Source organism: Furipterus horrens, unplaced genomic scaffold (genome assembly GCF_987537825.1).
Source record: "Furipterus horrens unplaced genomic scaffold, mFurHor1.1.pri manual_scaffold_1, whole genome shotgun sequence".
In the NCBI taxonomy this organism is placed as follows: Eukaryota; Metazoa; Chordata; class Mammalia; order Chiroptera; family Furipteridae; genus Furipterus; species Furipterus horrens.
Window position 1 is genome coordinate 197,248,607 of NW_028327171.1, and position 12,766 is coordinate 197,261,372.

Genomic DNA, 12,766 nt, shown 5'->3' on the forward strand with positions numbered 1-12,766 from the left:
TGGTTTAAACATTAAGGAACTAAGTAACAAGATGTCATAGCCGGAGTGATCTACTTCAGATTCTACAGATGGAATGAGGTTAATTTCATTTGATTAAAAAACTGAAGACAGTGTAAATAAGACATAAGAAAAATAAAATATGGTATAGTAAAACAAAACTGTTACTGAAGAGCCATGTCTTTATGTTTATAAAAGAAAAACATTTTCTTAATTGATTTTAAGACCTATCACTTTCTTATATAAATGTAGAAATCACTTCAAATTTAGGTTCTCTCTTTCTCCTCTCAATCTCTCGCTTTCTCTCTCTCTCTCCCCGCACTCCTACTTCCCTCCGTGCCCCCTTTGCTTCCCTCTCTCTCTCCTCATACCTTACCTATCATTTAACACATATACAAAAACTATTAAGATTTCATGTCCAGGTGAATAGTACCTGGGCTATTCGCTTCACCTTCCCTTTGCTTCTGATAATATCCACAGTGGGTTCCTTTCCCCTCTTCCTGAACCCTGTGGACTTGATATGGTGCCCAGCATTGGAGGGGAAATTAAACTCAGGTTAGACAACATGGCCAGAAGAAAAAGCAATGGCACATGGTTGACACTCCCTCTGGTCTCTTGCTTTGTGCCGTTAAGAAATCACCTTCCTCTCAGCACCAGATTACTCACAATTCAAATGGAGCACTGCCATCTTAGCTTCCCGTTGTTCTTCATCATTAGGTAATGATATAACTGGTCTGAATCTTACTTCAGGGGCAGCTTATTTTTGGTCATTAAAGCACAGGCCCTGGAGCCAGATAACCTGGGCTGGAACCTTATGCAAGGATCAAGTGACCTTGGGCAAGTTAAACTTGCTGTGCCTTATGTCTTCACCTGTAAAATGGGTCTAAAAATATACCATATGTTATTATGCGATTACTTTAAGGGTTAAATAAGTTGATATATAACAGTTAGAACTTGACAGATATTAAGTACCATGTGGATGTTAACTATAATGGCTTTTAGTATTGCCAACTTTTTAGCACTTAACCTATTGAGTCAGACTGAATAGATGAGGAGAGCTAGAGTAACAACTTAGAAATGCTAAGATTTTTGAATTGGTTATGTGATTACTCATACAACATGTTATTAAATGTCTTCTTTTTAAGGTGATAATGAAGTGTTAGAATAGTGTTTTTATTTGAAAATAAAATGAGCTTATGAATTAAAATGAACTTATAAAATTTGTGATAGAATTTCTTCCATCTTTGCAGCTAAGAGAAGCTCTCCTGTTAACAGTCAGAGTCAAACCTGTGAATCGCCAAATCAGGACACAAGAAATGGAGAGGTGAGTTTATTTCAATAATGAGAAGAAAGGGGGCAGTCATTCCTTTGATGTAGTGCAGTGTGAAGGATAAGACATGAGTTTGTAATGATGCAACTTGGCTTCAATGCTGGCTCCTCATCTCTGAATGTGAAACTTTAAACAGCCTCAGGTTTCCTATCTGTTAGTGTGGAAAATAATTTTACGCACTTCCCAGAAGTGTGGGTTGGGGTGCTGAAACAAGACAGTGTATCACTATTGGTTTATCTCAATGACTGGTTTGCAACATTAAATGTTAGTTATCATTATTCATCCCATGTTAACTAAAGTATTGTCTTGTTCTCAGTTATTGAATCTCCTAATATTTGTTAGGTACAAGAGTGCTTTAGCAGGTGGGGAGGAGGAAGTAGAAAAGAGTCATAAGATACAGTTCTACCCTTAAGGAATCTAAAAGTTTTATGAGAAATCACGACTAATACACATAAAACAGAAGATGCATAATAAAACAGAATATAATTCAATGCAAATTTGGCGTTCACTATTTGGTTTGAAAGAGAAAGAAATGAGGGTAAGGGTAGTTCAAAGCTACTGCCACTAACTTAGCTTGTGTTCATAGGACCTGTCTTCACTCCAATTCAGCATGCATAAAATAGTAATTGCTTGCTTCCTTCAAAACTGTCCTCTTTTCAAATGATGGCGTATTACTGCTAGCAGTATCATCATCCTTTATACCTTCCAAACTGGAAAATTTCAAGTCCTATTATATCCACTGTATACTGAGTAATTGCTAAATACAAACACTGTGATTTAGATGCTAAGTTTTATCTCTTCTAAGATGGTTTTTCTTCACTTTTAACATCTTTGAAATAGAGTGTATTTGATAATCTTTAGCCACTTACAATCTCCCTGCCTGGTGGTAGTCTTGATATAGTTGTCATTGCTGTGCAGCATGAATTTGGTCATTTCCAGCATCTGACTTTGAAGAATCAAGATTAGTGGTCTTAGAAGAATATGTCAGAGGGAATAACAGAGCACTCTTAGACAAAATAACACTCTTCACACTGAGAAAGTCATTCTATGGAAAAACATATCAACCACTCTGAGCTGGAATTTCTAAATGTAAAAAAATGTTAGGAATATTTACCCAATTTGTTTCACTTATATTTTCCTTTTGACATATACACAGGATGGATATATAAGCAAAAACTATGCCTACATATGTCTGAGGTAGCCCCCTTAATAAGTATTAAATAGAAAGTCCTCACTGATAAGAAATGCCCTGGTATTTTTTTTTAGTAGAACATAAAATAATGGTGTATCTTATAACTGATGACATCTTAGATACAATGAAATACATAAATATCATATTTCATTCTTCTTAATTCTCTTTTTGACTTTTTACTGAGAAGTCATATGCATATTTTGTTTTGTTTTTTGTTATATAGCTCAGATGTGCTCTTCATTATCTATTCTTGCTTCTACCCTCTTAAATCCAGGTCCTTATAACTAACTAGATCACAGCTTGAACCACCTAATTGATTTTCTATCTCTAGCCTCTCCTGCTTCACATAAATATCAATTAATCATGCCTGCCTAATCTTCTTAATACATCATTTATAAACTCACCATTCCATGGAGGCTTATTATTGCTATATGTGAGGTGTCATCCTTTATCATATCCCTTCCATCTTAGGAACCTATAGTAGATCCATCACCTCAGGATCAAACTCCTCTACCTGGTTCTCTGTGCCTCTACCACCTGGCATCACCCTTTTTAAGTGATTACCCCTTCCATTAGTTAATCACCGTGTCCAATACACAGAGCATGCAGTTTTAGCCTCTGAGTGAGTCTTTACTCAGAGTAAAGGTCATCGTATTCAATTGGAAAAGAAGATATTGCATCCTTACTCTGAGAAGTGACCAAAAAACATGAACCATGGACTCCATTTTCACATTTGGTTTCTATTTCATTAGCTCTTACTAACCTGTTGCTTGGTTTCAGCCTCATGGCTCTGTTTGGTCCACCTCAGTATTGACAAACATTGATGAATTGTTGATCTGTAACTCTTCTCCTATGGATACTGGACATGGAGGTGAAAAGGAACTGAATCAGGGGAAAATGAAGTAAAGTACATGAAAGTCCTTAGCCTAATTCTCAGAATGGTGCCGGTGCTCTCTTGATGTCTGTTTCCACTCATTAGATAAAGGCAAAATACCTTGGTCTGTGACATTATCATTAGCTATGCTGCAATTTTTTTATTTAAGAAATGATGTATGTAATATGATAGCTGATTCTAGAGGATATATCTGAAGAAAAGAAATTAATCTACTATCTTCACCTTCCAAAGGGCCTCCAGGTGGTCTGTGAAACATTCCAGTCAGATTCCATCTCGCACAAGACCACCATTTCAGGCTGCCACCGAGGAAACTCCTTTGATGGGAGTCTGTCCTCCCAAACTTCCCAGGAAAGAGGTCCATCACATTCCAGGTACATGGTGTTATAGACAAAAATGTATCCCCAGTCACCAAAAACTAAACTTGCATGTTTAGCTTCTTGAATAGCCTCTTATTTCTTAGAATGTGTATGTGTATTAGCTGTATATATTCTTGGTCAAGGTATAATTACTTTAATAATTCCAGAGGTGTGTTATGAATGGCTCTCACTTAAACTGGAGTGGAGGCAGGAAGACATGTCTGATTTAATGAAATGTCTGAGTTAGATAATATTTTAAATATTTAAATGCAGAAACTCCAGAGATCCTGTCTATCAAAAGATTATGTTGTGGGAATGTGGGAAGATCTGCTTTAATGTGTGAAAATATTTTGTACCAGGAGATCATTGTTTTAAAGTGGATGCTTCTAAAGTACTCACAGGCAATTGAAAAGTCCGTCCTTTGTGAACATTTCAACTCTGCCCTTTATTAGCACATGTATGTGGCAAATTTGGTTACAAAGGCTGAAATGAGGGAAGCTCAGATTCATGAGGTTTGCCTTTCTCATCCTCCTGGATGAGAAACCCTGAGACCATTTGTATATCCCTGTTTTCAAATGAGGTTACTCTCTAGTGAATATTATTTTTAAATTAGGTATTTTTAAAATAGTTTCATTGATGTATAATTCGTATGCTATAAAGTGTACCCATTTAAGTGTACAACTTAATGATTCTTAGCAAATTTACAGAATTATGCAACATTCACAGTGATCCGATTTTAGAACATTTCTACCATCCAAAAATATCCCTTGTGCCCATTTTCAGGCACGCTCATCCCCAGACCCTACTCCAGATGATTACTTAATATACTTTCTGACTCTCTGTAGTTACATTTCTGGACATTGCAAACGAATGAGACCATACTGTACATGGTCTTTTGCTTCTGGCTTCCTTCATTTAGCATAACATTTTAGAGGTTCATCCACATCGCAGCACACACCAGTAGTTCATTCCTTTTTATTGCTGAATAGTATTCTTTGGTGTGGCTATATTGCATTTTGTTTTTCCATTCATCAGTTGATAGATATTTAGGTTGTGTTGACTTTTTGCCTATTTTGAATAAAGCCGCTATGAACATTCACATACAAGTTTTTGGGTAGCCACATGTTTTCAGTTTAGTTGGGTAGATCCCTAGGAATTGCAGTTCTGCTGGGTAGTATGGTAACTTTATGTTTAATTTTTAAAGGAACTGCCAGTTTTCCAAAATGGCTGCAGCATTTTATATTCCCATCAAAAATGAATGGGTTCATCTTTTCTGTTTGTCTTTGGCAGCCACTCTCCTGGGTTTCAAGTGCGAACTGATCATGGTTTTAATTTATATTTCCCTAATGACTAATAATATTAAGTATATTTTATATGCTTCTTAGCTATATGAGTATCTTCTATAGTGAAATGTCTGTTCAGACCTTCTGCCTAAGTTTAAACTGGGTTGTTTGTCTTATTGAATTGTAAGAGTTCTTATATTTTCTGGATAAAAGTCCTTTATCAAAAAAAGATGATTCATACTAGCTTGTCTTTTCGTCTGGTAATTTTTTAATGATCTACCTTCCTCTGGTACCAAATCAGGCTACATGTGTGTAGTATTTTTTAAAGACTTCTTAGAATCATTGAAAGCATAGAGTCATATGAATATAATTGCTTTTTAACCAAAATATTACTATGTAGTACTTTTCAAAAATAACATGTAAATGTTTATTTTTTGTGTCTTCGTTTTGAACTTTAAAAGCAAGTGAGCCAGTTGAATGATCTCTTGCTGGTTAAGAATATGGATTTTTGACAGCAACTTCAGTTGTGTAAACAGATTGTTCATGTTTATTCACATGATTCACATGATTTACTATGCCAGATGTAGTACTTAAAGTCATTTAATGTGGAAGGAACCACCCATGAGGATAACCAATCAAATTTGATGGACTGATGACATTTTCAACACTTCCAGCAATGAGGAATTTAGTATTCTCAGATGAAGCTCATTTCATGTTTAGATAGCTTTATTTAGTGGAATGTCCTTCTTATATCTGACCAGATTTTGCTTTTCTGTAGCTTCTATTGTTTTTGTATTAGTTTTTTACTGCTGTGTAACAAATTACAACAACTTACTGGCTTAAAGCAACATACACTTATTGTATCACAACTTCTGTATGCCAGGAATCTAGGTACAATTCAGCTGGGTTCTCTGCTTCAGGATCTTACCAGGCTGAAATCCTGGTGTCAGGATGGGCTACAGACTCATCACAGGCTTGACTGCAGAAGATCTACTTAAAATCCCCCTCAGGTTATTGGCAGAATTCATCTCCTTGTGGTTGAAGGACTGAGGTTCCTGTTTTCTTGCTGGCTATTGCCTGGGGGTTGCTCTCCGTTCCTACAGGGCACCCACAGTTCATTGCCATGTGGCTCTCTCCATAGGCCAATTCACAACATGGCAGCTTATTCTTTAAAACCAGCAAGGGAGAGAAATTCTATCTAATTTCAATCTTCTAATGTAGAGTCTTTATAATATCACATAATCACAGGAGTGATAGCTCTTCACCTTTGTCATACAAAATAACCCAATTACAAGAGTGGCATCGTATCATCTGTGCCACATGTTATTGGTTTTAAGAAAGTCACAGGTCCTACACTCACTCAAGAGAAGGGGATTATAAAGAATGCGACCACAGTCAGATGGGAAACTGGGGTCCACCACAAGTGTGTCCATCAGTCTTTTAGAAGAGGTACAGACTTTTCCCATAGTATTGTAGTTTTCCAGTTATTCAGAAGTAGCTGCCATGATGACCCCTCCTCACATGGACACCAAGGCTCCTGCTTTATTTTGTGACAATAATAACTTACTAACAAAGACATAATTCAGTCAGGTTTTGGGGAAAGGTAGTTACTTAGGACACAGGCTAAAGAGAATAAAAATAGGAGCTACCTTTTATTGGACATCTTCAATGTGTCAAAACCAGAGGTACAGTCTTTATAGTTACAGTATTTTCTCAACTTCAATTAATTTACTCATTTCTCTATTTTTTAAGTTTCTTCTAGACACCGGGGTTGCAGCAATGTCAAAATTCTTTTCCTCAAAGAGCTCATTTTCTGAAAAGGTAGATTAAAAAAGAGTAATCAAATAAATGAATAAAAGTATATTCAGGTTACTCTTAGACTATGAAGGCAAAAAGCAAAGCAATGGGATGGAAGTGGGCTCTGTTCCAGAGAACTGAATAATATGAAGGAGGCAACCTCAGGAAGGTCTGGGATGAGCATTCTGGGCAGAGGGAACAACAAGTCTGAAGGCTACACAGTGGGAATAACTCGGTGTGATTTAGGAACAGCAAGAAGGCCACTGTGACCAGAGAGTGGTGAGCCAGGGAGTAAGTTGTAGGGAATCAGAGATACTGTGAAGGATCAGCTCACAGAGGAGATGAGAGGATATGGTAAGAAGTTTGGATAGTGTTCCACATGTGATGAGAAGCCACTGAGATGGTCTGAGCAATGGATTTCCATTAACTGAATTATACTTTTTAAACACTTTGGACGATTATGGAAAATAGTCTCAGGAAGCAAAAGTGGCTTCAGAGACTAGTTAGGAGACTAATGATCCAAGTGAGAGAGGCTATGCCTTGGTTAGAGTGGTGGTAGTAGAGGTGGAAAGGCAGAGATGAGGTTGGAATTGGGGTACACTTTGGAAGTAGAGCTGACCTGACTAGATGTGGAAAGTGCAAAAACAAAAGGAGTCAATCAATAACTCAGGTTTTTGGCTTGAGCAACTGGGTGAATGGTGATTACATTTGAGATAAGGAAGGCTGAGGACAACATATGTAAAAATATTCTGGATTTGCCCCCCTCCACCTATGCCTAAGACACCAGAATCAGTCAAGCCATTCATCACCTCCTGCCAATGATGCTCCAAGAGCCCACTTATTAGTTGTTTCTTATTCACTCTCGCCACCACCCAATATAGATCATACATAGTCGTGGAAAATATTAGTTCTGCTACTCCTACACTTTCACTCTTTTAATGGCTGACTTTTAAAAATTATTAAAAACAGCATCAGGGTGCAAATTTGAGGTCATAAAATAGTCAAGAACTTATGTATTTTATTTTATTTTTCTCAACTATAATAAGCACTAGAAATTTGCTGATATAAATATCAAGTGATTTTTTTCTTTGATAAAATTGTTAATGGCCCCAATATGACTTGCTTGTAAAGACAAAGTCAACTATAATATCCAAGGTTTCCATTTTGTGGGAGGACATTGTTTTTTTCCGTCTTTGATATTGTCACACTTAAACATCTTCATATATGTGCATTCCTTGACAAATATATGCACGCAGTCACTCACAGCAACATATATGTGTGAATTAGATGTAAAGTGGTGATACTTTAGAAGGATGAATTAGGTCTTTTCCTGCCTAGCTGCAGTGGCTGGTTGCCATGGAAATGATGCACAAGGTAGACCTTTCAGAAAATGCCGATGTTAATATGTCTTCATTAGAGGAATCCATGTATTAATCAGAAATGAAAAGAACTTTAGTAACAAAGCAATGCAAACATCCTAGGGGTAAAAATTATCTGCTGTATCAAACAAATCCAATTTATCATCTGTTTTGCTCTGACCTTGACTGAAGTGAATATAACTCTTCCCTGAACTCTGAAATCAGTGAACAGGTAGCCAGTTTGTTAAAATTAATGTGAGATTTCATCTTTAATTATTATATGCATAGACTTAATTTCCGCTTCATTAAATGCTACACAGGGTCAAGGCTGATTTCCACAGTTCCCTGCCTCCACAGATTACTTCCAATGCTTTTCTACCTTGGAAGCCCTCTAAAAGCATGTCCAGCCCTAAGTAATAATAACTTGGCTTCCTGAAGCCACAGTTACTTGGAAAATAGATTCATTCAATTCTTACCCTTTTCAACAGTCTTTTTTTTCCCACCATAATGTGTTATTTATTCTATACATATAAAAAAGTATATGCTAATTATAGCATATGAAAATTTAAAAGGTATGTAATATGTCTTTAACAATCAAAATCATCCATGAGGTCATTAGGTAGGTACAAACATTAATTTTTTGCATATATACTCTTTATTATTTTTACATATAGAGTTTAGATTGAAATTTTTAATTTTTATTCTTTTCTACCAAATAACTTGTAGAATCGTAAGATATAAGAGTTAGAAAGAATATTTACATCACATCTTACAATAAATTGTCTCCATAACATCTTTATTCAGTTTTGTAACTTCTTTTCTCACATGTTAATTAGATAGATGATTGATTAACATTATCAAAAATGACTTTTATTGGTTACTTAGTGAAACATTAACTACTCTGATAATGCTGTTCTAAGTGAAATAAAAATATTTATTGATCATTTTTGTTTTTATTGACTGCTCACCCCCGTATAGCTCATACTTTAAGCCAAATAAACTAGTGTTTGAATAACACCTAAAATGGTTATAAATATTTGTTACAAAATGCTCTTTTAAATTCATTGTTGTTTCAAATGAAGTCTCTTTAAATATTAAGCTATTGAAATTAATTTTACTTAAATTTCCTGATTACTGAAGTTATAGACATGTTTTTAGTGTCTGATCATAGCCTTGTATTGGTGGAGTCTTGTTGTTGTGTGGTGCATCATCATTGAACTGAGAGTCAGTTAGGAAGTAGTTAATAACGATGGGACCCAACTGTACAGTTAGTAATTACTTACTCTCAAATTTTGTGTGTAGAGAAAGACATAAATATAGATCTCTGGCACCCTTGGGGACAAAACTGTCAACATGTCATGCCAGTTAGTGTTTACAGATAGGAATTGTTTTGGATGTTGGCTTAAAAGTACATGCCCTGACCAGTGTGGCTCAGTTGGCTGGGCATCATCCCGCAAAGCGAAAGGTCACTGGTTCAATTCCTGGTCAGGGAACATGACTGGGTAATGGGTTCGATCCAGTCTGGGCACGGACCCAACCAAAGGCTCAAACAATTGATGTTTTTCTCTCACATTGATGTTTCTTTCCTTCTCTTTCTCCCTTCCTTCCCCTCTCTGTAAAAATAAATAAATAAAATACTTTTTCAAAAGTACAAAGTCATGCATTATATGTTTCTCTAGAACAGTTGTTTTCTAATCTTATTAAGAGTATTCACTTTAATTTTCATTATCTAGAGATGTTGTTTAAAATAAAGACTGCTGGGTTCTTTTCCCAGCAATTCTGGTTAGTAAGTATGGAGTCTGCCTTTTGAACAGCCTTGGTCCTCCCTGCCCACCTTGGAATTCTTATGGAAGTAGTCCATTGGCATCTTGTTATATGGAACACTGCTCTAAGGATTTGATATACTTTATGGAACTCCCTAACCTAAATTACTAATTACAAATACTTGGAGACACTGGGATGCAGGACAGAAAGTAAAGGTAAAGACAGCTAGTACAATGGGGGATAAATAATTGTGTTGAACTACTATGATAATATCTACCTTAATCACAGCAGCCTAGTCAAGAAAACAACAGTTTTCACAGGCTCTTATAATAAGTAACTGAGCAAACGAGGCTCAGCCAAGTGGCACCTTGACACATGACCTAACAATTAGTGTTGAAGGAAACAGGTTTTTATTAACAGGGTTCCATGCCTAGGGGTGCTGAGAGTACTCCCGCTCAGAGCCCCGCTTTCCCATGAGACTCAGCACTTCCCTTGTTCCCCAAAAGTCTATAAGCCAAAATCATGCCCGGAAGTTTCCGATATCCTTATCTATTCTTAAGTCAGCTGCACAAATAGTTCTCTATTCCCTCTGGAATGTGCACTTGTGGGTTTCAGAATCACCATCCTCTCACAGTTCTCTCTCCTTCAGGATCTGAGGGGTGCTGTTCTCAGTCTCCATGTAGTGGTTCAGGGAAACATGTGCCATGTTACACTGGATCATGGTGGAGTCCAGGGAAGCACACATCCCAGGAGAGCGGCTTCTCCATACATCCTTCAGAGAAGCAGAAGTCTGCAACTCAGCATTCCCAGTCCCAGTTCTGCTCGAAGTGTTTTCCACGAATCTGTGCTTGGTGAGGCAGGCCCTGCACAGCTCCATCAGCTCTGCGGTGGTCTTCTCCTTCTTACGCCAGACCTCTTTTCTTCATGGTGGACTCTCTCTCCTACACCCTTTCAGACCACGGGGCTTCTCCCTTACATATTAGACCTCATAGCTGACTCCCCTGTACACCCTTTCAGACGGCATTGCTTCTTCTTCCTCTCTTTCAGCCTGCCCTCATTTAAAATGCTTGGCCTGGAACTTCCTATGTGAGCTCATATTCGGCCCCTCCTATGGTATATTAGTGTCTGCCCTTTTTGCCAGGTCCCCGGTATCTTTTACCTTCTTTCAGCTGCCATCTTTAGTCAGGGCAAGAGTTCCCAGCAACTTCCAGGTTGGGCATCTGCCCCCTGCCTCTCTCTTAAGTGCTGTATAAGCTCCCCTGGCTATGTCAGGAGTCCTTGAACGGTCTCAGAGTCGTGTATGCCTTTTTCCCAGGGCAGCAGTCCTCTCCCTGAAACTATCGACTTGCCATTGTTATCCAAAGTATCTTAAATGCTGTATCATACACCTCCTTCTTTCCCCAATCAAGGTTTGTGAGGAATATGCTATTTTCAGGGGATCCCCACTCTGTACCCCGTTACAAGATGATTGTCACATACACCAGAGGAACCTAAAATTACCCAGCTGGTAGCCAGCCAACATCATACTTTGTCTTTTCTTTGTAAATCCAAGAGTACGTATATCGCTTTTTAAAAAATCCTATTATTCTAGATATAAAGGATAGGCTTAGAGGAATCGGTTAGTCCATGCATTTTTTAAAATTTTATTAAGTCTATTGGGGTGACATTAGTTAATAAGATTACATAGGTTTCAGGTGTACAGTTCTATAATACATCATGTGTATATTGTGCTGTGTATTGTGTGTTCACCACCTCAAGTCCAGTCTCCTTCCATCACCATTTATGCCCCTTCACCCTCTTCTGTCTCCCAACACCCCTTACCCTCTTATAATCAATATACTGTTGTCTGTGTCTATGAGGTATTTTTCCCTTTGCTTAATCTCTTCAACTTTGTACCATATGATTTCACTTATATGCGGAATTTAATGAACAAAAACTAACAAACAAAATAGAAACAGACTCAGAGATACAGAGAACAAACTGACTGCTCCTCCCCTCAAGGTGCTTCTGTTTTAATTATTATAAAGTCCTTCTCTACTCCCTGTTTATAAAAAATAGCTAACATATTTTTTCTAGTACTATTATGGCTTCATATTTTTGCATTTAGATCCTAATCTAGCTTGATTTTATTTGGGAGCTATAGGCCTAATCAAATTTTTCTGAGTAGTAAGTCAATTCTGAAGCCCTGGCTGGTTTGGCTCAGTGGATTGAGCGTCGGCCTGCGAGCTAAGTGTCGCTGGTTCGATCTTCCAGTCAGGGCACATCAGAGAAGGAAAACTCTGACTCCAAAAAACCTCCGCTGCCTTGCGGCATACCTCTTCAGGGGAAAGGCTAAGGGAGTAAACCCCGACAGAAAATCCGGAGCCGGAGTCCCTAAGGCGGTTTGATGTTGCAGTCAACACCGGCAACTCCTGCGGCGCACCTGAAGCCAAGCTGTATTGACTCCGTCTTTCCCTTGGATCCTTCAGCTGCGAAGAGAGGGGGGGTCTGCTGCATGGGCAACAGCAGACCCTCCATATCACCCTGCCCAGGCTCTGTAGCTTCAGCTTCACTGGAGAGGACACTCCAGCGTCATCGCAAGATGTCGAATCAACACGGGAGGAGACAGATACCGTGTCACTCCCGAGTCGGACTGCACAGCCATTTTCGGCGGTGCAGATAGACTCTTAAGAAGCTACACCATCGTCTCTCGAGACGGACGGCTGCCGACGACGACGAAGTCAATTCTGACAATATTATATAGACACATATCTTTTGTACTAATTTGATGCATGGTCTTTTTTATATATTAAAT

General features: G+C 38.0%; 1 protein-coding gene across 3 annotated transcripts in view; it reads left to right on the top strand.

Moving 5' to 3' along the window:
• UNC80 (unc-80 subunit of NALCN channel complex) overlaps window positions 1–12,766 on the top strand; it is a 174,985-nt gene that overhangs the window by 10,643 nt on the left and 151,576 nt on the right. For all 3 annotated transcript variants that reach the window (XM_090283247.1, XM_090283255.1, XM_090283261.1), the window contains exons 6-7: window positions 1,248–1,321; window positions 3,646–3,785. In XM_090283247.1, the coding sequence (XP_090139373.1) occupies window positions 1,248–1,321; window positions 3,646–3,785 (214 nt within the window). The remainder of the gene's footprint in view (window positions 1–1,247; window positions 1,322–3,645; window positions 3,786–12,766) is intronic.